This window comes from Fistularia commersonii, chromosome 22 (assembly GCF_037954325.1).
Source record: "Fistularia commersonii isolate RoL2024-O1a breed Wild chromosome 22, RoL_Fcom_v1.0, whole genome shotgun sequence".
NCBI lineage: Eukaryota > Metazoa > Chordata > Actinopteri > Syngnathiformes > Fistulariidae > Fistularia > Fistularia commersonii.
The window spans coordinates 2,926,188-2,953,051 of record NC_141305.1 but is presented as its reverse complement, the minus strand read 5'-3'; the positions used below and the strand labels follow the sequence as shown (position 1 = coordinate 2,953,051).

Genomic DNA, 26,864 nt, shown 5'->3' with positions numbered 1-26,864 from the left:
TCGAGTTCACTGGTAATATTTAACTAAAACTAAAGTGACAGAGGACACAATTAGTACTTAGTACTTCACCTTCCCGTGTGTGTTTAATGTCCTTGATATCCATCTAGATCTCGATCTACACACTGACACCGTGTAGCGGTGAGTACCGGCCGGGGTCACCTGAGGTCACAGGATTTGTGCACAAATACGATGATCTAAGTATTTATTAAAAAAAAAAGGCGATGTCAAATGCAAGCTTAAGTGAAACAGTGGCGGTATTTCCAGGATTTATATACCGCAATTTCCGGACGATAAGCCGCGACTTTTTTCACGTAAACAACGATGCGGCTAATATATGGACTTTGGGTGGGGGACGCTAACGAGCTTCACGCCGCTAAAACGTTTATCCTCGTCACATCGGACCGATGAAATGACCGGGAAATTCCGAGTCCGTTCAACTCCGACACCGAAGAAGACGACTTTGACGGTTTTAGAGCGCAGGAGGAAGTCCGAGATAGCGATCGGCTAGCCGGTGCGCTCAATAGTCCGGAAATTACGGTACTTTATTAAAAAACAAGAAGTATGTATTGTGATTTTTGTCGCTACCAAATACACAAGTGCATTTTAATATTTTAGAAAATTGATTTTGCTCCGTGTATTTGTTAAATACACGTTTTATGTCACGCACACAAAGAGCGGAAAGCATCAGATGAACTCCGAGTTGGTTCAGAAGAAAATAGCCGAGTCGCACATTCTCTAAAACTGTGTTTACATAAACCACTCCAGTAAACGTGCACTGCTCCTCTCCAGAGCGGGAGGAGTTCTTCACCTCCGCGATGCTTGGCTCTCACCTCTAAATCTAACGGCCATGTGACCCGAACGACACCGCGGGCGGTATTTTCCACTCGGCCTCACGCGACTCCCACGATTGTGTTATAGCCTCTGTTGCGACAACCAGCAGCAATAAGAAACCAGTGTCCTTGACAGCAGCCCTGCAAGGCTACGCAGGTCGCCCTCGATTATCAATATCATCTCTAGATAATCTCTCTGAAGTTCCATCGGGTGATTTGATGAGCTTGATATTGATCGCCCGAGTTCTGAAGACTCCCCTCCTGGTTGGGCTTTGGTAGAAAACCGCATATGAGCGGCACAGAAATAGCCTGTATGTCCTAAAACATCGCAAAATCATCAAGAGCAACACAAACGTTTAGCTAACTAGAGACGAAAACATAATGGAATCAAGCGCTGAGATGCCGCATGGGAAGCAGATGCTAGAAACAAGTTTTTTTTTTCTGTAAAATCTGATTTTGAAACAATTCCGCAAGCGTCAAGAGTTGGCAAATCCTGGAACGTTTCATTTCAGGCGGGTGGAACGTTCGTAATATACCCTAATATAATTAATGGTGTCATCAGCGTAGAGGTTTACCTTAAGCTGGGTTTGAGCCAGGCTAAGATTATTAATAGAAGCAGACAATAAAATCAGGCCAAAATGACATCCCTTGGGAACACCCTCCAAGAAGTTGAACTATTTACCCGCTGACGAAGCCCGATTTGTCATTTTCAGATTATCTAGTTCCTCTTGTGCCGTCATCGGTCAGATCATTAATCCCGTATCCTGGAACGGCTCTGCCGTTTCGCGTGCATGTTTTCCAAATCGCCGTTTAACTTTTAGCCTTTTCCGAGTTTGCGAAAGGCCAAAGGTCGCGCCGGGACGACTCGTCCCCGTTTGTCCGACCGCTCAAATTGTTGTTTGCGACAAAAAGGCAGCGCACACAAGAAATAACCTCCTAATCTAAGCGCGAGCGAGTCTCTTCCGGCGCGTTGAGGAGATTGTACCCTATCTGTCCCACCGCCACCCCAATTTTTTGTCTGCATGAGGGAGCAGGAGGAAGAGTTACCACCGGCGGTGATTAATGTGAAGTAATTGAGTGTGCAGGCCGAGCCGAGCCGGGGCCCCTTTGCTCAGAGGCCAGCAGACTTGACTGATGGGCCATTAGCGGCACTACCTCTTGAAAAGAAGAGGAACTCCCCTGAGGCTGCTATCCACCAGCATCCAGGCTCCTGACCTTCTTTTTAAAAATGTCTCGGACCTTTTTTGATTGAGCCGCTTCATGATCCCACAAAGACTCATACCGGAGCGTTATGCTCTGCGAGGCACTAATTGAGTGCTTATGAGTCTGAAGAGAGTTGAGTGATGCTGTTACCAAATAAAGAGGTTGAAAAAAATAGTCCCGGACGAGAGGGGAAAACGTGACTCGCGGATCCTTGCGCAACCGCCTCCCTGGCAAGCTTTGAATGGCGGGTGTGAAGGTACAGCGTCGGACATTTACCGTCTTGGCACGCAAGCGGGGCCATGTTGAGGTGGCAGCCGAGAGTGCGTTACGTCACCGAGTTACCGAGCGAGCGGCTCAAAGTCTTTACAATTTTTTTATTGATTCCAGGTTTGTGTGACATATGTTGCAAAGGGGAGTAGACGTTGGAATTCTGCAAACGCAGATGTCTGTTTTCTATGTATTCCAAAGGTGGAGGGTAATCCAGCAAGACAAATGTGAGCTAGCGGGATAGTAGCTCGAAGCTAATTTGCATCTCTAGTCCTACGGCGGGTCTCAGCAAAGACAAAGCTCAGCTAGCAAAACACGCAAACAAAGACACGTCAAGCTAGGTGTTAATTATACAGTGCCAAAACACGACAAAACATGTAGAGCAGCTCTGGACCGCAGTCTTTGAGACTGAAAACGCAAGATAATTTCTCCTCGGTGACGGATCTTCTCCCCAAATCTTCCCTCTGCGCTTTCAGAGCTGATCACCAACAACCAGATCGAGAACGGCCAGCTGAAAGCCGAGCTGAAGGACAAGGTGATGTACACGCTGCTGCGGAAACACCGCCACCAGACCAAGAAGTCCAACCTGCGCTCCCTGGCCGACATCGGCAAGACAGTCTCCAGTGCAAGTAGGCTGTTTTCCAACCAGGAAAACGGTAATACCGATGCCAGTTTGGTGCAGTCTTCTTTTTGAATTTTCATAATAATCACGTTCAAGCGCCTAAATTTTGTTTTTTTATTTTGGATTGACGGCCCGAGGTGCACCGTTGTGTGATAGGAGTCGCGCTGCTGCCCTCCTCTGCGCGAACCCACTAATGAGGAGCGGATGTTATAATGGAAAACCGTCAAAAATAAAATCGGCCCGTAGCCGTGTTTTATTTTTGCATCTGTAGAAAGAATCGCTCAAACGCCCCCGCATTCATTCTAACACTCGGTAACGTCACCTCGCAGGCACTGACCTCGCAGAAGTAACACACATCCGTTCGCTAACGCATCACACACCATTGGCGTTTTCACCTTTGCCTTAAAGCCACTAACCGACAGGCCGCATTCAGTGTCCGACGCCGCGCTCGGGGGAATCGGAAAAAATCGTGGATGTCGGTGCGCCGATTTGTGACACCGCCAAGGAAAAGTCAAGGACTGTAAAAGCCGTAAAAAGCAAAAAACAACTCAATACTTTGATACGATCTGATTAGCCTGGAACTTGGCAGGTTTTCGTTTACAGCAGCCGGGGTATCTGGTGTTTCGCAATGTGTTTATTTGATTTGGCACTTGATTTGATTAGCTAAACGCCTGACGAAGGCAGTGATCGATTCGAAAATGAATTGATTGGAAATGAGGACTAAAGGCTCATTTATGCTCAGCTTTAAACCCACATATGGTCGGAGCCTCCTGTTCGCCTTCCTGTGACATTAGCTACGTTTTTGGGGCGCTTGCGGATATGTAGCCTATTGCAGCAAATTGAGCTGTACCATCGGAGGTCGTAGGGGGCGGCGTCTTGTGGTATGCTCCGGAAAGGAGCATACCGCGAAAAGGTAACAGAGAAGAAGGGGACAACATGGCGTCGGTATAACCAGGGAGAAGAACTCGCTGTTGCCATGGCCGCACAGACCGCCACCATCTACTGCGCTTCTTAGAATATAGCACCAGCTCCTCCACTGGCGTCATATTTGTTATTGTCTGAAACTGAACTCTGAGCTCTGTGCTGCCCTCTAGTGGATCCCTTGCGTTGGGTAGGGTCGGGTCGTACCTATTTACATACGTAAAGTTAGCATAAATGAGCCTTCGTCTGGAAATGTGTGATTTGGCTAGCTATGACGAATGTACCCCTCGAGCCTCGTAAAACCAAACGAACGTTTCATCTCTGTGATGTGATTTTGATGTGACTGTTGGGGTCATTGTGCGTAAAAGCAAGTTTGAGTGGAAAATGCAATTCCTTTTGGGTTGAAGTTGAAAGGTTGAATAAACAAACAGACCAATCAGGGGACACCTGCTCACGTTCCCCACAGATGCCGTCCTCCATATTTGTTTTTATCTGCAGCGACCCCAAGTCGGCCGTATTAGAGACACATGACGAAGTGATAATTGTCCTTTCCATCGCACTTGAGCGACGAGGGTGTTTTTTGTCAAGGTGTTTTATCCGTTTGCAGCCTCGGGTCCTTGGATGGAGTTAATAATCGTCCGCTATCGCATTTATGAAACGCGCTTATCGCCTTATCAAGAAGACGAGCTCCCTTTGTTCGCCACCATCCCGCCAAATTATCAGTTCATCTCTTGCGTTGTGGCTGGAGTAAAGCGCCCGGCAAATTAAACGCCGATGGCGAGGATAAAGTTCGCTCTCCGTCCAGCGGCCCGGGGTCTGACCTAATGACACTTCCTCCCCTGCAAAGCTTTGTCCAAAGAAGAGAAAATCACCTGTCAACGCTAACACTTGATTTTGTCTCGCTAATGTTCCTCTTGCTTCCGCTGGTATGGGCTTTGCTATCATCTCCCCTCTGTCGCCTCTTTCTCTCTGTCTCTTCCTCCTTTCCCGCCGCCCCGGATCGGGTCTGATAACCTGCTGCTGCTACTAAAAAGCCCGTAGTCCCCTTGAGAACTCCGTGACCTGCCTGTCGGGTCGCATCTCAATGGAGGACCTGCAGAGCCAACGGAGCACCAGCATGGACTGGCTTAGTAAGTTTTCACCAGGAGTTCACACCGCAGGTCCACACGTCCAGTTCTGAGATGGTTATCATGGATACGGAGATGAAAATGCGAAAAAAAAAAAAAAAAGTAAGGTTCTGAGCCGGATCCAAATTTGTCAATGGGGTCAGCCAAATTGAAGCCGAGATACGCGCGAATCCCCCGCAGGCCGAGTTCGCCTTTTCCAAACCTTAGCTGCGGAGTTACTTGCAAACAGCTCGGCTTTGTGAAACTAGCTTAATGCGGTTAAAGCCACCGTTGTTACTACGTCTGCACTTTAGAGTATTTTAAGGACATTCCTTTTGCCTAAAGTGCCAAACAAGCTAGTTAGCGTGCTCAAATTCTGTTGTCGATGCAGCTAGGCGTCGCTTCATTGTTAGCACTAGCTTATCTCAGGTTGACTTGAGGATTCACGTTATCTAGGTCGAATGAAGTAACAGATGAACTAAATTGATCTAAGCTACTGATTAAACAGCATGATAATTATCAGTCGGTCGATCTGGTTAGCTAATAAAAGTAAACCGCAGAACATCATGTTTGGCAGGAGATGCGATGCATGTCGTTTTTCAGACATATTTGAATGAAACACATTGGCAGATACAAACCCACTTCACGGGTGCTAAGTTGCGTTTTAACTAGCCAAAGGACAGATTTATCAACGGTACGTGAACACGGGGACAAGGAAATGCTCACCGGGTTGTGAAAACAGAACTGAGGAGTATTGACCTGCTGTTTGAAAGAGGCGAAAAACCCCAGTAACCAATAACAGATTACTAGAAGTCATGCGCTATTAATTATTAATGATCATTGTTTCCAGGAGGTGCAGTTGCTACCTAGCATCGTTTCAAATTAGCATTTTTTTTTTTTTTCATCAACGTTACTTGAAGGTGCATCATTTCAGCTGCACGATTTTCTACGCAGCTCTAAAAAGCAACAGTCGAGGCTGCATCACACTGACAGGCAGGCTATTACCTGCAATGGCGGCCGTGTTGACGTCTCACCGGCTACGCCAATCAAGAGTCGGCAACAGTGGCGCTAGCTGGAGTTTTAAGCTAAAACACGTCAAATTCTGTGACGGCCTTATTGACAACATCCGTTTAATGTTGGGGTTTCTTCTCAGAGCAGCAGTTTTGGATCGTCTAGATGCTAATTTGCCTCAGAGATGGTCACTGGCAACGACGACACCTGCGTTCACGCCGCGGTGACACGCAAGTGACTTCGGTAAAAAGGACTAAATAGGAAAATAGCGGGTCATACAGGCGCCTTGAAGTACGACAAACAAACTGGCATGATTGGTAGCCGCCTGTGTTTTTACCTTCTGCCTCCTGTGGTGATGACGGCCTGTACGAAGTGCGCATTTTGCACTCGTCCAGATACGTATCTCCGAAAATGCCGCCTCCTCCATCTGAGGGCTGAAGCAAGTCGGTGGAGGATTAACAAATTTAGCCAGAAAAGATACAACTGAGTGAAATGCAAATGTGCTGTTTGATGAGCCAAATACCGACTGACCTCACTTTGACCGACAGGCGACGGTTATTAGCGACAGCCGTCACCTTGTCGTTCCTTTCGGTACCGCTTGGGGTGGCTAACCTTCATGGGTCGGTTTCTTGTCTTGGGTCTTTGCTACCCCCTTTTCCCCCACCTTCCTCCGACCCAGCACAAGCGAAGCAGGGTCTAACTCCTCAGATTTGCCTTGTTTTGGAATTTTTCCAAACAGACAGCCCCACCACAACCCACCGGAACCTGACCTCCAGCAGCCTGAACGACATCTCAGACAAGCCGGAGAAAGACCAGGTAAGTTGTCTTCACCGCATTGGCGTGCGTGTGTGTGTGTGTGTGTGTGTGTGTGAATCTTAGATCTTTGGGCACAAGATACCAAAAAGTTCAGACGAGGACGGCGTGAAGGACAGGGACGCGTTTTAATCTTTTCCCAGTTCACTCGAGGACAGTTCCAGGAAGGAAGAGGAGATAAACAACCAGGAGTTGCAAGTACTGAAGGATAGTACCACATAGTATACCTTCATGTACATATACTGTATGCTTACAGTACGATCTCCTCTTTAAGAACGGGCCATGGCATCTGGTCTGCTGCGAATTAATATCTTTTTACGGTCCACAGGGAAAACAACAAACTGTTTCTGTCCATTTTCCAACATGGCCGACAAACAGCTAGCCATCGCTATGTGTTAGCACAGCTTTTCTCTCTTTCCTCCTTCAGCGGAGTCCAGTTTGGCCATCGTTCACCATCGCTCTTTTGATTCTGCGGCTAATTCCCGTCACCTTTGCCTTAGTCTCTTGGCAACACCCGGAGTGAGCTGACGCAAAGATTCAAACACGGCCTCCATTATAAAGCGCTTCCAAAAGCGCTTTGCAACATTCACACGCGGTAGAGCAGCCATGTAAGGCGCTAACCAGATAGGAGCCGGGACTCGAACCGGCAAACTCCAAGTTGGAAAGGCGCCCGCGCTACCAACTGAGACACTCCAAACATATTTGATTCACTGCGACCGAGTTGGGGTCAGTTTACCCTCACATGCTAACAGCTTTCCTAGCTTACTGGCCACACCCACTGTCCCTGACTAGCCATACCTTAGCGCCGTCTGCTGCCGACTCTGCTGAGTCTTGTAGGCGTGAGTCCCGTTAGAAGATAATTGATTGTACCCGTGTGGAAAACATAGATTGACCGCAGGCAGCTAACATTACACGCTAACGTGGACATTTTTTAACCCACTGCAGGCTGATTACAAGCGCGTCGGGCAGTTAGAACTGGAGCAGACGAGATAATTGTCTAAAGGACGTTGTCCCTTCATTCACCGTCTGCTCCTCGAGTCTGGGCCGAGGTTGATTACTTTTCCGTTAGCGGTCAGAGTTTAGGTTCAGATTTAATGAGTAACCGAAACACCAGGGGGGTTGAAATCGATGCAATGATTCCCCGCTCGCGCTGCGCTAAACAAAGTCCTTATCGCTCGCGTCGAGGCACGGCCGTTTATCTACGTCTCCTTGTGATTGGCCGCTCCTTTGCCCTCTGGCTCTTGAATTTCCAAGCTATCTTATCAGAAGTGGTTTTACATGTAAAGCTCCTGCTGGTGTCAACCAAACTGCCGTTGTAATGAATGTAATGTTATAATGAATTTTAGATTCTGAGAAAAACCCCGGTGTCCCCTTTGGTATCGTCATGGGAACTCGGTTATTTAACTGCGTTTTCATGATTTTCTGTAATCCGGCAATTCCCACGGGGCGTGGGGAACTTCTGAAATGGGCGTCGGGTGCGAACGTGAATGGTTAGCACAGTTGACGGCGCTGATCCTCGGCCAGGAGGGGGTTGAATCAGGCCAGGCTGTCACAGTAAGCCTCCTCTGGGACGAAGAATTGGAAAGTAGACAACCGGGCAGGAGGAGCATGGACTACTCGGCACCGAAGCCTTCTCTGAGCTCGGCCATCGTAGCCTCACCATTAGAAGATGCTAATGGTCTGCTAGCTGTTTTCACCGGTGCGAAAACGTCTTATTTTAGAACGTTGGTCAGTCATGTAAACAATGGAGCAGTGCAGCGGTTAGCACGCCCATCTCCGAAACTGGAGGTTTCAAATTGCTGGAAGTGATTGACAGGTGACCCGGCCAGGTTAAACCCCGCCTCTCGCACCCAATGTCAGCTGCGATTGGCTGCGGCATCACCAATGGATGTAATCAAACAATATTATAATGGATTTTGCATTTCTTTTTTTTTTTTGAGTCGTTTCTGTTGTGTTATTTACAACTTTTTATTTCAAACGTAAAAGGACTGTTGAGCTGCATTTTGTAATAAACGTCCAAAATGTAATAACGTTTTCATTTCATTTTGTAATAAAAATGCCGCATTTTGTAATAAACTGCCCCAACACATTTTGTAATAAATTTTGCCTCATTATGTAATAAGTTATTACGTATTGAGAAGATTATTACAAAATGCACTTGTAACAACATGGTGCATTATGTAATAACAATTCTAAAGCATAGTTATTTGTTTGTTAATTGTATTTCATTTACTTTGAAGTATTTGTAAAAGCTAGGCCTATTATTGGTATCACTGTATTAGTAATTGCTAAGTACTGCTACTAGGCTATCAGTACACTATTCAAAGGTTGCATTAACAGAGAATGTTCTATAAATTCCATGTTATTACATTTCCTAGAGAATAAAAAAGTTGCAAGTGCATTTTGTAATAATCTCGAAATGTAATAACTTATTACATCATGCGGCAAAATTTATTACAAAATGCGGCAGTTTATTTCAAAATCTTCATTACAAAATAAAATGAAAAAGTTATTACATTTTGGACATTTATGAAAAAATGCACTGTTATTACAAAATGCGGCTCAGCAAGGACGATGGCTTGGGCGAAGGATTGTCAAACAAACTGGCTGCTCTGTGATTGGCCGAGACTGAGGCGTGGTTGAGCGGCGCCGCAGATTAGCACCGGCGGGTGGAAGCGGTCACCTCTTACCGCCCGCTGGCAAAGAACCTCGGTCTCTCGGCGGCCTGCGATTGGATCTGCCGGGATCTCGCCAGCGTCGGGTCACAGGTCGTGGGATTCCTGTCCGCGAAGGTCGGCGGCGGCGATTCGCGCCCAGGCGTGATGACGGCCGGTCACTAATCTCCGTGTTTGTTTATCTAATTTTACCATCTAAGGGCGATAGCGGCATTCACTCTGCCCTCCTTATCAATGATTTATTTCTTCGAGTCCTGGCGCCGTCGGTCATGATAACCAAATTATAAATTACAAAAAAAAAGGAAACGCAATCTTCAGGAGGACCGGTTGCTCGCTTTCCCCCCGGTGGAGGAGAGCGGTACTGCGCCCCTCATTTAAGACGTCCAGTGGAGAAACGTCAAGCTGTCGCTACCGAGTCGGCCAAGAGTTAGTCTTCTTTTAATGAATTTAATCTTGAATCTGACCTCTCTCTGGTGTTTTAAGACGCCGCCTTAAAAGCTCTTTCCATCACTTTTGCGACAGAGTTAAAATGTCAGAGCGCCTCATCTCAGCGGGGACCGTCCCCTTTCATATAGGTCGTCCAATTCAGGATCCACCCTGCACCCCGTTTTAACCGTGTGAACCTAACATTTAAACCCCCTTAAAAAAAAAGAAAACAACCCTCCTCTTCTGCTTTATTTTACAAGCTGAGGAACAAGTTCATGAAGAAGTTGCCCAGAGACGCCGAGGCCTCCAACGTGCTGGTGGGCGAGGTGGACTTCCTGGACACGCCCTTCGTTGCGTTTGTGCGCTTGCAGCAGGCCGTGATGCTGGGAGCGCTCACCGAAGTCCCCGTCCCCACAAGGTGTCCAACGCCGTTGTCTTCTTCTGCTATAATCCAGATATTGTGTGATTTAATCGCACGAAGCATTAACACGAAATGGTTCATCACTATGAAGCCCCTTTGAGATACTGTGGTATTTCAGTAGTAATACTTACGAGCATAAAATAGCACATCCTGGATCTAAATGAATGAAATATTCTAATGAAATATTTTGTTCTTTACATAGTTGAATGTGCTGACAACAAATATCACACAAAAACGATCAATGGAAATCAAATGTATGAACCCACGGAGGTCTGGATAAAGCAAGTCAAAATGTTGCTTCCTATGTGGACAGATTGATTTCACAGAAGTTTCATTGGCTTGGAGCTACATTGTGTTTTTTATATATTAGTACATATACTATATATACAATATATATTACTTTAAGATACATTACCACAGCAGAGGAGCTTGATGCTACATGCTTGATGGATATTTTTGGGCTATCGAACTTTATTAGCTGAAAGTTTAAAAATATGTTTCTGTGTGTAAATGTCTCATGTTACAACGTGGACACCTTTATTTCTTTATTCACAGCCGGTGCAGCTTATATTCAGGTGCGGCTTATATTCAGGTGCGCTCAATAGTCCACAAATTACAGTAGTTGGGTACAAAATTTTGGATGGAATTACTCCCAAAACTCGATTTATGGTACTACCCTGCATCTATAGCAGGAAAATAACTTGTTGGTAGTATTGACAGTTTGCACCTGATCTTATCCTGTTTAGCATTAGCATTAGCACCGCCATTCCCTTCATAGACATTTGTGTTCTCTCCCAGGTTCTTGTTCATCCTGCTGGGACCCAAAGGCAAAGCCAAGTCCTACCATGAGATCGGCCGCGCCATCGCCACGCTCATGTCGGACGAGGTGACGTTATCGTCCTCCCTAGCCCGAGCTCTCAAAGACACCTCATGAAAAGATATTTAAAGCTGCAGGAAGTCATTGTTGATATTTGCATTGCAGGTCTTCCATGACATTGCGTACAAGGCCAAGAACCGCCAGGATCTGCTGGCTGGAATCGACGAGTTCCTGGACGAGGTCATCGTCCTTCCCCCTGGGGAGTGGGACCCCGCCATCAGGATAGAGCCCCCGAAATCCCTCCCGTCCTCTGACAAAAGGTTTTGTTTTAATTTTTTTTGTTTTTTTAAAATAAAAATAAATGAATTTGATGCATTTTGAATAAATAGAAAATCAAATTCATTGAAATTGATAATACATTTACAATACATTTAATTATAATGAATAAATGATAAACAGAAGAATAATAAAATTAAAAATATTAAAATATATTTCATAACAGCTAGATGTACAACATTTTTTCATACTCTTGTGCTCTCCTTATCTTTCACTTGTTACTTAAGACCTTAAGACACTTAATATTTTTCACTTGTTATTTAAGACACTTTCTAGTTTATTTGTATTTCTTAGTCTCCCTTTTTCTCTTTTTTTTTTACTATTTATACAATTTTCTACTATTTTTTTATTATTGTTATATAACTCTGGCACAACAATTTCCTTTGGGATAAATAAAGTTGTTCTTATTCTTATTCTTAATTATAATATAATATAATTATACTAAACTAAATGCAATATATTCAAATAAAAATGCAAATTATTAACATATCTTCAAATAATTGAGCTTAATTAACAATGAATATATTGATATATTTTGTTATCTGTGCTAACTCAACGCTGAAAAGCAGAAGTTCAATTTGGATTTAAGAAAGAATGAATAAACTGAGGCTGAGGTCGGAAGGTCCGGTCCGGTCAGTGGTTCTAACAGAGTCGCGGCTGCGCACGGTGTACCGTGCACGCTCTGAGCGCTGAGTATGCAGCAAATCGATTCAAACCCAAGGAGGGGAACGGAAAAAGAGCCAGAGCTGCAGAATGCTCGGGGTGCGTTCAGGTGTGCAAAGCCGGCTTCAATAATTAAGGAGCGGCGTCGGGGCCACGACTGCAGTCTCACTGTGTTCCTGCAGGAGTGGAAATAACAGCGGCTACTGAGGTGGTACAATAAAGAACTAGATAGTTTCCCTGTAAACTCATAGTACTTTGTACCGAAGCAGGCAGTGGCAGGTTATTTTGTTTGTCATCTGGAAGATCAGGTTAAATCGGTCTGACAGTCGCTAATAATAATAATAGTGATAATAATGGTACAATAATAATAATAATAATAATAATAATAATAATAATAATAACAACAATAATAATAATATCAACACCAATAACAATAATAATAACAATAGTAATAAGTATATCATTATTATTTATTATTAGTAGTAAAATTATTAGTATTATTTGTATTGTACCAGCGAAAAATTGCTCACCACTTCGCCAGCCTGCCGCCTACAACAGCTGTTATTATTATCATTGTCTTTATATCACCACTATTTTAAGACATTATATTTTAGGATACCTGTTTTTGTCATATTCATCTACTAAAATTGACAGGAATTTTTATATCTATTTTTTTGTAAAGTATACTCGTACATGCTTAAGTATGATTTCAATACTAAGTTTTGAACTGAATTTTCAACTTTTTATTATATTACTACCAACAATTTATTATTGCTATTATTGCAATTCTTCTCATAAGAATATTATATTATCATTTTGTTTATAAAGCCTCAACTTTTATTTTTTATATATTTCTACCAACTATTTATTATTCATTATACAAAGTACATGTATCTTTTGCTATTATTCTTATTATTATTATTTCATTTTTAAATGCCACTTAATTCATCATATTATTGTTATTATCATTTTATTTTTAAAACCTCTACTTTTATTTTTCTTATATTCCTACCAACTATTTATTATTCATTATACAAACTATATGTATCTTTTGCTATTATTCTTCTTCTTCTTATTCTATTTATAAATGTCACTTAATTCATGTTATTATTGTTATTATCATTTTATTTTTAAAACCTCAACTTTAATGTTATCTACTGTTCAAAACAGGTTTTGTTGTTGTAGTACCACTTCCGGCCAGAGGGGGCAGTACAACCAAATTGTCCCCTGACATTCCTGGGCCTAAACTTGTGTTTGTGTTTTCACCGTCTCCTTTTTCGTCTGGAATCGAACAGCGTTCCAGCATTTCTGTCTATTCCTTGATGTTTCTGCTCCTCTCAGGAAAAACATGTACGCCGGAGGAGACTCCCAGATGAACGGCGACATGCCTCACGACGGAGGTCACGGAGGAGGAGGAGGTCACGCCGCCGGGGAGGAGCTGAAGAAGACTGGCAGGTCTGAAGTCATGAACCAGATTAGATTAGATTAGTCGGAGCCGATTGATCCACGAGAGGAAGTTCAGAGCTGAAGAAGACAATAAATATGCAATAGAGCATTTACTACATGCTAATAAAGACACAAATTTTTTTTGCAATCTTTTTGATATTGCACGATGTCTATTTATATAGAAAAATTGCAATGTTTGTTTAATTTTTTTTTAGATTACAGTCAGTATAAATATCGATTAGATTACAGTAAATCTAATATTGAGAACTAAGAATTTTGTAGCTGTGGTAGAGCTCTCGCTGAAATTTCCAACATACAGTATTTATCATTACTATTGTTAATAATAATTATTATTATTGTTTGATTTTATTTATATTTATTCATTATATTATTTCTGTATTTAATTTATATTTAGATTAATTAATTAATTAATTAATTGATATTAATATTTCTGCTGTAGCTGCAGTCATCCAGGGATTCTCCAGTCAGAAAACATCTCACGAGAGAAACAGGAAATACGAACAGCAGTGTTTTTGTTTTGAAATGTTTTTGTTTTGTTTCCGGCCTCTGATCGCTCCCCCCCCCCCCCCTTCTCTGTATTCCAGGTTTTGCGGGGGTCTGATACTTGATATCAAAAGAAAAGCGCCTTTTTTCCTGAGTGACATCACCGACGCGTTCCACATCCAGGCCCTGTCCGCCATCCTCTTCATTTACCTGGGCACCGTGACCAACGCCATCACATTCGGCGGGCTGCTTGGCGACGCCACCGAAAACATGCAGGTGAGACAAAGGGGGGTCCAAGGGGTCCATCCTTGGGCGCCTCAACAAGCTGGAGAACCTCATCTACCTTTTAAAAACAGTTGTAATCATGTAGCAGAAAATGCTAATAAATTAGGTAAAATATATGAGATAGTCGTCAGCCAAAAACAAAATATTTTTCACCCTTACTGCTGTTTTATAATGACTATTATTATCCCTGATGTTGTTGCTGTTGCTGTCTATTTATTCATGGATGTCTTGCCATCTTCTGTCTTCTTCCTCTATCTATATTTATATTCATATTTTACTGATTTTTATTTTTTATTTGTTGGCATTATAATTGTAACTGAATTTCCCCTATGGGGATAAATAACGTTTATCTTATGCTAATGTGCTAGTTAGCATTTCTCCAGCAAATGAGTCGTTTACCGATGTTGAAAAGACGCTAAGCGGCAGTGTTAGCTGTTTTTTTTTTTTTGAGAGCGCCAAAGATCTGCGGATGCTGACCCGCCTCCTGCGCTCCACAGGGCGTGCTGGAGAGCTTCCTGGGCACGGCCATCGCGGGCGGCGTCTTCTGCCTGCTGGCCGGCCAACCCCTCACCATACTCAGCAGCACCGGCCCCGTCCTCGTCTTCGAACGGCTGCTCTTCAACTTCAGCAAGTACGTCCCGCCTTCCATCCATCCATCCATCCATCCATCCATCCATCCATCCATCCGTCCATCCATCCATCCGTCCATCCATCCGTCCATCCATCCATCCATCCATCCATCCATCCATCCGTCCATCCATCCATCCGTCCATCATCCAGAGTGGAGAATGAATGAATAGTCCCGCCTTTTTCCCCACATCAAGACCCCCCTTATTTTTGGTCCGTTTATTAAGATGTTTTTTTTTTTTCCCCATCTTTTTTCTGCAAATCTCCCCCGTGCTTTAAATAAGAAAAAAAAAAAAAATAGATCCTTTATTTTAATTGTAGAATTTATTTTTATTTTAGAGTTTTAAATCTGAATTTTAAAAAAATATGAATCAGTACAATTACAGTATTTTTTCAACTTAATTTTTATTTCAGTCACATACATAATCACACATACAGAATCATCATGTTTACTGATTTCCGATACAAGGTAATATTACCGGCAATCAACGCTCACGACTGTCATAACAGAAAAATACATAAATAAATGAAAAGAAATATTTATAATGAAAAAAATAGTAAAGAAAATAAATAAGAAGAGATCGTGTTGAATTTATTATAGAATTATCAATTATACAGATTGATTTCGAATAGTATTCAGATATTCTGCAATGTTACTGATTGTATATACTGTATGTATATCATATTATCGCTCCACCTCTTAATGAAAAGGTCTTTTTCAGTCTTATAGGGGAAGTTATTTTCCCTTTCAGATATATTTACTTTATCTCATAATCCACAAATTTTGCTCCACCCTCCGAACTGGGATGATTCCTGCTGTTACTAATATACATTGGAGATATTTTTTGTACTTTCCTTCAATGTCTCTCGGTAAAATTACCATTTTCATGTTTACTAAAATACACAAAAAACAGTAAATCTACTGGATATTTTTGTACTACGTGTATTTCCTCTTTGGTGTCCCTGCAGGGACAACGAGTTCGACTACCTGGAGTTCCGGCTGTGGATCGGTCTGTGGTCGGCGTTCTTATGCCTGGTGCTGGTGGCGACCGACGCCAGCTTCCTGGTGCAGTACTTCACCCGCTTCACCGAGGAGGGCTTCTCCTGCCTCATCAGCTTCATCTTCATCTACGACGCCTTCAAGAAGATGCTGAAGCTGGCGCACCACTATCCCATCAACGCCGATTTCCGGATGGAGGAAGTGACGCAGTACGACTGCCTCTGCATGGCGCCCACCATTCTGGGTGAGGCGGCGGTTTCGGAGCTTTCCGAAGCGTCCGACGATTCGCGTTTCCTTCTCGACAGGTTCCCTGACGGGGGAAGTTGGGGTTGTTGTTGTAATACCGTTTTTGACCACAAGGCCGACGGCTGGAAAGAGAGAAAACATGCCTTCTCGTGGCCAAAAGCGGTGTCACAACACAAAGATCCACCAAAATGGTTGCTATGTAGGTACTTTTGAGTCCAAGGACCGCTTGGCTTGCGGAAGGATCGATCTTCTCCATCTTTCAGTGACAGCAGGCCATCGCTGCTGAACTCCATCACTAAAGTTCTCTGCAGATGTTGAGGAAGTACAGTCGGCTCAGCTGGACTCTGAGGTGTTTCGGATCAGGAATGAGTCCATCAGAGGGACAGCGCATGTTAGTTGTTTTGGGAAGGAGGTCGGAGAAGCCAGACCGAGATGGTTGGGAGGGATAGTGAATATTTGAGAGGATCTGAAGTTAGTTGGTGTGAGATAGGAGGATCCAGAGGATAGGGTTACATGGAGAAGGTTGATTTGCTGAAGGGAAAAGCTGGAAGGAAAAGAAGAAGGACTCTTAAGGTGTTTGTTAGTCCACACCAACTCCTCCTGAAGTCCACCACCATCTCCTTGGTCTTGATGGTTTTGAGGGGCAGGGTGTCTTGGTGGCACCGCGGAACAGAACCCTGGATCACTTGGGTGTTTCCCCGTTTTCCGTCCATTCCTGATCCAGCCGATGAACGCCATGTCGTCTGTGTACGTTTGCACTCGGAAATCCGCATCGGAAATCCGCTGCACAGTCTATGCCAGGGGTCGGTAACCCGTAACACCCAAAGAGCCATTCGGACCCGGTTTCCTCGGAAAAGAAAACACTGGGAGCCGCAATTACTTTTTGACGTCTAAAATAAAGGTACCACCGTATAAATTGCTTTTAATTACCTTTACACTTTGTATAAACAAGTGTGTCGTGTGTTGCTTCTGAAATTCACAAAGTATTACAGAGAAAATTCAATTTTATTTATGTAATGAACTCATTTTGAGCTTTGGGCTTTCAGAGCGTGTAGTGCAGCCTTGACCTGAATTTTAAAAAGAATTTGAGAAAAAATCACAGTGTCAGTAAACAATATAAAATAAATATTTGCAAAATATCTTCATAAATATTCATTTTACCTGGTTTATGGGACTTCTGCTCCTGAACTTCTGCGCACAGCATCTGCAAATCGGGACTTTACCGGCTTCCGTGAGCGTGACGTTATTTTGAGTGGCGAAAAATAAATATAATCTTATTTAATATTTCAAGATCACAATAATCTCCCAACTTAGAACTAAAAGTTAAAAAAGGAATTAACACAAATGAAATACACTTCAATTAAATATTTATAATTTATTTTCCCAAGCCACTCGGAGCCGCAGTGTAAAGATGAAAGAGCCGCTTGATCTTTAATTACTATAATTTCCGGACTATTGAGCGCACCTCGATATAAGCCGCACCGGCTAGCCAACGGCTATCTCGGGCTTCCTCCTGCGCACTAAAACCGTCAAAGTCGTCTTCTTCGGTGTCGGAGTTGAACGGACTCAGAATTTCCCGGTCATTTCATCGGTCCGATGTGACGAGGATAAATGTTTTAGCGGGCGTGAAGCTTGTTAGCGTCCCCCACCCATAAATCCATATATTACCCGCATCGTTGTTTACGTGAAAAACGTTGCGGCTTATCGTCCGGAAATTACGGTATTTCTATTGTTTTGTGTTTTTTTTCCCTGCAGAAAACAGCACGGAGATCATCGGCGACCCCCTGGATGGAACTTCGATGTGGTACTGGAACAACACCGGCTTGGTGGGTCGATGTCACCTTCTCGTAGAAGTTGAGGTCACGTGATGCCTTGGAACCGCGACGGCTCCGAACCCCATAATTCTGGTTACGACATTGTTTTGCGCCGATATTCTTCTGTATAATTGAACTTTGTTCCGAAAACTTTGTCCCTTTACAACCGTTGTTGCACCGCCTTGGCGTCGGGCCGACCGCGTCGACGCCAACTACTCTAAACACGCCAGTGAACGGGGATGATTTATAAAAATGTCACAACCGTGTTATAAACAAAAGTCCGATAAGATAAGCGGAAGTTTTTCTGTGTTTCGCCCGACGGAACATCAGACGCGTTAACAGCGATGCTTCGTCTTCAGCCGATGAACGCCACCTGGTCGTCCCTGACGAGGACCGAGTGCGTGAAGTACAAAGGGGAGCTGGTGGGGAAGGCATGCGACTTCGTCCCCGACATCACGCTCATGTCCTTCATCCTCTTCTTCGGCACGTACACCTGCTCCATGTGTCTGAAGAAGTTCAAGACCAGCCCGTTCTTCCCCACCACTGTGAGTCCCCGGCCCTCCCACATGGTAGCCCTCCGTGCTGGAGACGGCCCCAGATGCTAGTTAGCTTAGCACAGTGAATGATAACCTATGGAATGTGTTAGCATGCATCTGTCAAACCTTGTGCTCGCAGCTTTTGGCCTCATTGTGTTTGGTCATCTCGCTAACATTTATTGCTAGCTTGTTGTATGACACAGCGGGATTGACCAAAAAGGCGGCTCTTCAGTTGAATCCAGAATAGTTAAGATTTTTAACTGGTAATTTTAAATGATAATTTCAAGGTGAGGAAGCTCATCAGCGACTTCGCCATCATCCTGGCCATCCTCATCTTCTGCGGAGTGGACATGCTCGTCGGCGTCGAAACCCCCAAACTCATCGTGCCAACTGAATTCAAGGTGAGCGTCTCCTCCTTAGAAACTTGACGGTCGCCCGGGCAACGGGCGAACCGGGAAACATCTCCGGCAACAGACGAATCAAAACGCCCCGCAAATCATTTCCGTCCTGTCTCGTCGGCCGGCAGCCAACCAGTCCGCACCGGGGCTGGTTCGTGCCCCCCTTCGGCGGAAACCCCTGGTGGGTGTATCTGGCCTCGTCCCTGCCGGCGCTGCTGGTCACCATCCTGGTCTTCATGGACCAGCAGATCACCGCCGTGATCGTCAACAGGAAGGAGCACAAGCTGAAGGTGGGGCGGCCGAACTCGGAACTGATGATAATGGGTACAATTCTAAACCCACAGCGTCTCAGAAAAAGCATTGACAGGACGGCGTACTTTTTAAGATCGTGTCATGGAGGTATTGTGGTATTAGATACTAAATAAAGTCATGCAAGGCCCCGAGATATTGTTTTATGTGCTAATTAGCGTGGATGCTGCTAACACTTGAAGCTAAATCCAGTCTTTCTCTGGTTATGAGATTTAGCATTAGCATTAGCTGAACTAGATGCTAATCCCCTTGATCGCGCTAAACCAGGGGTCGGCAACCCGTAACACCCAAAGAGCCATTTGGACCTGGTTTCCTCGGAAAGATAACACTGGGAGCCGCAATTACTTTTTGACGTCTAAAATAAAGGTACCACCGTATAAATTGCTTTTAATTACCTTTACACTTTGTATAAACAAGTGTGTAGTGTGTTGCTTCTGAAATTCACAAAGCATTACAGAGAAAATTCAATTTTATTTATGTAATGAACTCATTTTGAGCTTTGAGCTTTCAGAGCGTTTAGCGGAGCCTTGACCTGAATTTTAAAAATGAATCGGGAAAAAATCACTGTCAGTAAACAATAAAAAAAAATAAGTTGCAAAATATCTTCATAAATATTTATTTTACCCGGTTTATGGGACTTCTGCGCCTGAACTTCTGCGCACAGCATCTGCAAATCGGGACTTTACCGGCTTCTGTGATCGTGACGTTACTTTGAGCGGTGAAAAATAATGAATATAATTTTATTTAATATTTCAAGATCACAATAATCTCCCAACTTAGAACTAAAAGTTAAAAAAAGGAATTAACACAAATGAAATACACTTCAATTAAATATGTATAATTTATTTTCCCAAGCCACTCGGAGCCGCAGTGTAAAGATGAAAGAGTCGCATGGGTTGCCGACCCCTGCACTAAACGGATGTTTTTTAGAATTGCTGTCCATTTTCGAGATATTTAAATATCTTATATCAAAACCCGGCATCGCAGCATAGTTTTTAAGCGCCGTCTTAGCGTCAAACTTGTACAAAGGTGACGCTAACCCTTCTTACCGCCGCGACGAAGCTACTTGGGTTGTTCGCTAGGAATCCGCGACGAGTCTCTATGAAATACCCGTTCCCCCTCGTGACCTCTGACCCCACCCTCTCTCCCTGGCGGCAGAAAGGGGCGGGGTACCACCTGGACCTGTTCTGGGTGGCGGTGCTCCAGGTGATCTGCTCGTTCATGGGCCTGCCGTGGTACGTGGCGGCCACCGTCATCTCCATCGCTCACATCGACAGTCTGAAGATGGAGACGGAGACGTCGGCGCCCGGCGAGCAGCCCAAGTTCCTGGGCGTGAGGTGAGTCCTATGTTTTCGTCCGTTCATCATCCATAACGATGGTCCCAAACCCCGGGATTATTTTTTAAGAAAGAATATCTTTCTCGGTGACCTTTCGGATCTTATTTTGAAAAACGTCTGTTTACGCCCTTCGCCTTATTGCCGCGCTTAATATTGGACTTGGCTAATATAAAGTGTAATGGATGTATTCAGATTTAATACTGTGAAGCGACATAAAGTTTTTATTATTTGAATACCTGGCGGAAACATTTTCAAAAAAAACAAAAAAAAAGTTGGGGGGTCAGATAGAGACGCAAACACAATTTCAGGATTTTATAAGAATAAGAACAACTTTATTAATCCCGGAGGAAATGGTTCTGCCAGAGTTACAAGAAAAATATAACAATAATAAATAATAGTAGAAAGTTGTATAAACAGTAAAAAAAGAAAATTAAGAAAAAGGGGAGAATAAAAAATACAAATAAACTATAAAGAGTCTTAAGTAACAAGTGAAAAACTACAAAGTGTCTTAAGGTCTTAAGTAGTGAAAGATAAGGAGTGCACAAGAGTATGAAAAAATTGTTAATCAACAATTAAACAATTGTCATTGTTAATTAAGCTCAACTATTTGAAGATATGTTAATAATTTGCATTTTTATTTGAATAAATTGTACTTAGTTAAGTATTATTATATTATATTATTCTTAAGAATAAGAATAAGAACAACTTTATTTATCCCGAAGGAAATTGTTGTGCCAGAGTTATATAACAATAATAAAAAAATAGTAGAAAATTGTATAAACAGCAAAAAAAAAAAAAGAGAGAAAAAGGGAGAATAAGAAATACAAATCGATTATAAAGTGTCTTAAGTAACAAGTGAAAACTATAAAGTGTCTTAAGGTCTTAAGTACCAAGCGAAAGATAAGGAGTGCACAAGAGTATGAAAAAATATTGTACATGTAGCAGTTATGAACATATATACAGATAAATTATTACAATTTTCAGTAAGTGGGTGAGATTTTTTTTTTTTTTAAGCTTTAAGATTCCCTGCGGCTGAAGGGAGAAGAACTAAAAAGTCTGATAGCGTCAGGTAGGAAAGACCTCCTGTGGCGTTTATCGGAGCTCCTCGGTGCTATCAGTCCGTCCCCCTTCTGATTTCATAGTATTCAGTATTGTTTTCCGGCGTGGCTTAGGCTCCGCCCCCTCGCTCCCCGCCAGGTCAGCTGTGAGCTGAACCAACAAACCCGAAGCTGAGCTGCAAACCCCCTGCAGCCTCCCTGCTGGGGGCGTTTTTGAGAAAAACATCCGGTGTTCCCGTCCAATAATCCGATTCTCCTGGTTCTTTTTAGCTCCGCAGACGGCGAGATAACAACACTTTTATTTTTGTTTAAAAGCACATTCTTACGTTTCCAGAGAGCAGAGGGTCACCGGTGTGTTTGTCTTCATTCTGACGGGACTGTCCGTGTTTATGGCTCCTATCTTGAAGGTAATCGGATTTAATTCACCTCTTAGGATCCTTTATCTTCTAAATAATATTCACATCCAAGTCATTTTTGTTATTAGCCTCCCCGTGTGCACAGCTAGCTTAGCCTACACAGGCCGAATCCCACTAAACTCATGAAATTAAGCCAAAAAAATGTTCTTTATTTTAAATTAGACTGCATTGGACAAAAAAAAAAAAAAAGTATAAATTAGAAATCAGAACAGAAACGAATGAAGAAGTTATGTTGTTTTTAATACAATTGGATGGAATTTAAGGACTAGTGTGCCAACACAAGGGTAAGATTGACTTTTTTTTTTTTTTTTTATTCTTAATGTTTTAGAAATAGGCTAGCCTGGTTGTTGATATTTTGTTTTTGTGCAGTTCATCCCCATGCCTGTGCTGTACGGGGTCTTCCTCTACATGGGAGTCGCCTCCCTCAACGGCGTCCAGGTAAAGGATCCTCACTGATCTCACCGGCGTGGAGCCTCGGAGGTCGACGGAATCATCACTCACGTCTTTACCCCCGTCACCTCAGTTTATGGATCGTCTGAAGCTGCTCCTGATGCCGGCCAAACACCAGCCGGACCTGGTTTACCTGCGGCACGTCCCCCTCCGGAAGGTCCACCTCTTCACCTTCATCCAGATCCTCTGCCTGGCCCTGCTCTGGATCCTCAAGTCCACCGTGGCGGCCATCGTTTTCCCCGTGATGGTACGGCGTGTTGCGGGATTCCGTCCCGTCTCGTTGTTCGACGGCGAGATGCGTCCCGCATATCTGCACTTTCAGAAACTCCTCGTTCACAGATCTCAAGCGGTGACAATGAGACGAGTCGTTGGTGTAAATTAGTCCTTGTGCGTCTCCTGACAGCCTTGGGCGGGCAAGGTCGTCCAAGTGTTTCCAACTCTTATCACGCAGAGCAGAGGAGAAGGTCACAAGTGACTACTGTATGCTACTTGAAATTTTGACTAACCACCATCGAAAAGAAGGGTTGTAAAAATGGCCAAATTGGGCATACAAGTCCTGCGCCATCGGTCAAGTTGAATCAGGTTTTATTTATATGGCGCCGAATCCCAACCCAGCTGTCTAATGACACTGTACACGCAGAGCAGGAACGGACCTTTGTCCCGCCAGGAGCGACCTGATCCCTGCTCAACGTGAGCGTCATTGTGCCTCGACCGGTTGGGATTATGGAACGAACCGAAGGAAACAGTGGGATAGAGACAGAGGGGGTACAAGGGTTCGTAAGGACAAGCACAAATGAGCTCACACTAATAATACCAGTAGCGCTAACAGTTAGGTGCTAATTGTTGATATGATACAATTATAGATTTAATGTTCATGCCTGGCAGGAGGCCTGCAGTAGATCGAGCTCCCTGGGAAACCCCTAAATTCATTCAGTCGGAATTCTGGCGTCACAAGTCCCAACATGGACACGCTTCCCCTTTCCAGCGGTGCTAAAGGCCGTTCTGAGCTAAAAGCTAAAATCATACGACGAATGCCGGGTGATCCAAAATCTGCACGAGCCAGGGAAAACGCACTGAAGGAAAATCAATATGTTGGTGATTGAGTTTAAAAAGATGAAGCCATGTCGCCATTGGTTTCAGGGATTTCGGCCAGAGAAGACGAGAATTTTATGTTCAATGGCGTTAGGAAGCCAACCTGGTCTTCAATGGGATAATCAGGGTTTTTTTTTTTTGTGATCTGCCGCCTTCAGATCCTGGCTTTGGTTGCGGTCCGGAAGGCCATGGACTACATGTTCTCCCAGCATGACCTCGGCTTCCTGGACGATGTCATCCCAGAGAAGGACAAGAAGAAGAAGGAGGACGAGAAGAAGAAGAAGAAGCGGGGTAGCCTGGACAGCGACGCCGAGGACGTAAGCGCTCCCGTCTGTTTTCAATCCCGCAGAATCCGGATTTGCGAATTCGGCTTGTAGTCGCAAGCGATTTGCTCAAGAAGTGAAGAAGTCGGAGGACCTTTCAGCGCAAGGGACAAAAACGAAAAAATCCAGGAAGCTCTAAGAATGCCATCTTTAGGAGTTATAATCTCCGCTCCCGCCGGCCCATCAGTTTCAACGTCGAAGGTTCCGACTGGCGACCCTCGCCTTGGGAAACCCCCCGCTGAGGGTTTTGTTTCTTTTCCCCCAACAGTCCGACTATCCTTACAGCGAGAAAGTTCCCAGCGTTAAAATCCCCATGGACCTGATGGAGCAGCAGCCCTTCTTGGGCGATAAGAACTCCGAGAGTGAGTAGAGAACCGGACGGGTCGGAAATGACCCCACCGCCGCCGCCCTCGCTCTCGCCGCCGCCATTCTTTTCCTCGCTTGGCCTCTTCGACGCATCCTAAAGCGTCCGTCGTCTCCTTCCTCACCGCTCGACCTTCACCGGGGGACGTAATCCTGCTTCCGTTCTTCTCGGCCGATTTCTTTTCTACGCTTTTACGGAATCGATCTTCTCGTCTGGTTCTTCTTCCTCTTTGTCTTCCGCTTCTCCTGACATCTCAAACAAGGTCCTCACACGTTAAAAATGGGTTTCGGCTTTGTCCTCCGCAGGAGAGAAGTCCCCTCCGTTCCTTGAACGCCACACGTCGTGCTGAGCAGCTGCGCTACTACCAGGACAGTTACCTGTCCAGGTGAGTCCATCTAAGTCCTGCTCAACAGGTACTTTTTACCGCATTTGCCCTCCATCTGTACATGAAATCTTGTTTTCTTCTGCTCTAAGGAGGAAAAGATTTGACCAATCAAATCGCTAGTTCGAGTTGTAGCCCTAACTCAGGGTTAGCGCATTAGCTAGCTTCTTCAACCTTTGAATACACCAAAAAACGAGTCAATAGGTACTAGAGTGTAAGTGTGTATGTGTTAGTGTGTGTGTGTGTGTGTGTGTGTGTGTGTGTGTGTGTGTGAACACAGAAGTGCTGGGATACCTCAAAGATGCTAATTTAGCCAGTACACTCACTGAGCCAGCAGCTAGTGTTTGCTTTAGTTTTGCAGTCCAATAGCAGGTTATAGCAGGTTGAATACAAGTGTACAAGTGTGTGTGTGTGTGTGTGTGTGTGTGTGTGTGTGTGTGTGTGTGTGTGTGTGTGTGTGTGTGTTTGTGTGTGTGTGTGTGTGTGCGCGCACAGAAGTGCTGGGATACCTCAAAGATGCTAATTTAGCCAGTACACTCTCTGAGCTAGCAGCTAGTGTTTGTTTTAGTTTTGGAGTCCAATAGGTAGCGCACTGCTAATGCTAGCAACGCAGACTTTCTGCATTTGCATTTTTAGCTAAAGGAAGATGAGAATCTGTATGGCAGATTTTGTGAGATATTTCTCTCTAAATTACATCCGTCTTTTTCCAGAAGCTTGTCCGAGTCGGGTGACACATCAGCCCAAGCATTTAGCCTACAAGCTAGCTAAAATTAATTTAAATACCCCAAAACAAATACAACAACCAGTGTCTTTGGTGAGATTCTTTTGGGGAAAAAAGGGGGAAAAGAGGAAGAGCAACAGAAATTCAATCACAGAAGCTCGACTTAATATACAGGATTATAGCAGGTTGATTCGGTTTTTTTTCTGGTCGTTGTCACGCAGCCATTTCTCGTCGCGCAAAAGAAGAATTGGTGAAAAAGAGAGGAGGATGCAGGAGTATGTTGTGTTATATTTTGCAGAATAGTCATGGGAGGCTGTTAGCGAGCTAAGAAGCTACGTAGCACAACGCAAGTCTGAACTTTAAAGGTCAGAGAGGATCATTGGAGCAGCGGCGGATAAACAGCATTTCCTTTCTATCGATTCCCCTCGACTCGGACAAACGAGGTTTATCTTAACGAGATTAGCCTCTCCGGAAGCAAAGAGTCGCTTCCGTTCAGGGATTAGCATCTGTGAGGCGATCCATGCTGCCCACCAGAGCTTCCTGCAGGACGCAACTTTTAAAAATAGGCCAAAACAGAAAAAATTTGGTCAATTTGGTTACACTTTGTCGTAATTTACATGCACTCCCTTTATCCAGATTAGCAGAGGCGCCTCTGATATTAGCTATACTGCCATACGACAAAGTCCGACTCAGTTATTCATTAATTTATAATCTTAATAACTTATATGATTCTTGCCTTTTTTTATGTGTCTTGGCATAATTAAACCTTATTGTTATGATTAATTATACCCATGTGATTAATTGTAATTATTCATCAAATTAACGGTAATAAAATGTTGTCAATGTTTTATCTACAGTAATTCAACCATTTTGTGACAACCATTACCGCGCGGCGTATCTCGTGAGAACCGATAACGGCCGGGGTTTTTTCTAAAAAGCCAAACCCGGAGGCGCCGATCGCACGACCGTGGATAATCCGGAGCGGGGCCTCGTACGTCGTCTTTTAATCTCAAATGTGAGGCGTTCACCTCAGAGGGGGAGGTTTTTGCCGGGGTTCAGCAGGGATCAATCTGGAGGCCTCTTCATATTTGATGTAATATTGATGTCACCCTCCACCGCCGCCACCTCAGCCCGCCCCTTCTTTAAAAATAATCCTGTCCCACTAAAGCAGAAACCAATTCCCTTTGTGCTCGAATAACCCCAGAGAGTGGGTGGTGTTATTCGTTTTGTGTGTGTGTGTGTGTGTGTGACGCGTTCATGGACCCAAAAGCGGTAAAGCGACTCACTTTTAGGATACGAACGAGTAACCTGGCGGTCGGTTGTTAGCTTTCATCGCGCACACGTGTTGCGGAACATGGCGTTAAAACAGGAAGGTAAATAATAGTCTACCGCTAACTGCCTTTGGATGTGCGGCAGATTAGCAGATTACGAGCAGATTAATGAAA

The 26,864-nt window shown here is 44.1% G+C and overlaps 1 protein-coding gene across 7 annotated transcripts in view; it reads left to right on the top strand.

Annotated features, from left to right (window-relative positions):
* LOC147221300 (electrogenic sodium bicarbonate cotransporter 1-like) overlaps positions 1–26,864 on the top strand; it is a 58,392-nt gene that overhangs the window by 30,428 nt on the left and 1,100 nt on the right. For 2 of the 7 annotated variants that reach the window (XM_086169717.1, XM_086169718.1), the window contains 20 exons: positions 2,777–2,956; positions 4,878–4,973; positions 6,700–6,776; positions 10,135–10,292; positions 11,094–11,181; positions 11,278–11,432; positions 13,453–13,566; positions 14,163–14,337; positions 14,844–14,977; positions 15,943–16,217; positions 17,975–18,045; positions 18,393–18,578; positions 18,857–18,970; positions 19,096–19,257; positions 20,435–20,613; positions 22,006–22,078; positions 22,457–22,525; positions 22,611–22,784; positions 23,788–23,946; positions 24,622–24,701. In XM_086169717.1, the coding sequence (XP_086025843.1) occupies positions 2,777–2,956; positions 4,878–4,973; positions 6,700–6,776; positions 10,135–10,292; positions 11,094–11,181; positions 11,278–11,432; positions 13,453–13,566; positions 14,163–14,337; positions 14,844–14,977; positions 15,943–16,217; positions 17,975–18,045; positions 18,393–18,578; positions 18,857–18,970; positions 19,096–19,257; positions 20,435–20,613; positions 22,006–22,078; positions 22,457–22,525; positions 22,611–22,784; positions 23,788–23,946; positions 24,622–24,701 (2,719 nt within the window). Of the gene's footprint in view, positions 1–2,776; positions 2,957–4,877; positions 4,974–6,699; positions 6,777–10,134; positions 10,293–11,093; positions 11,182–11,277; positions 11,433–13,452; positions 13,567–14,162; positions 14,338–14,843; positions 14,978–15,942; positions 16,218–17,974; positions 18,046–18,392; positions 18,579–18,856; positions 18,971–19,095; positions 19,258–20,434; positions 20,614–22,005; positions 22,079–22,456; positions 22,526–22,610; positions 22,785–23,787; positions 23,947–24,220; positions 24,315–24,621; positions 24,702–26,864 lie in introns of all 7 variants that reach the window. The other 5 variants (XM_086169719.1, XM_086169723.1, XM_086169724.1 and 2 more) reach the window with 5 other exon arrangements.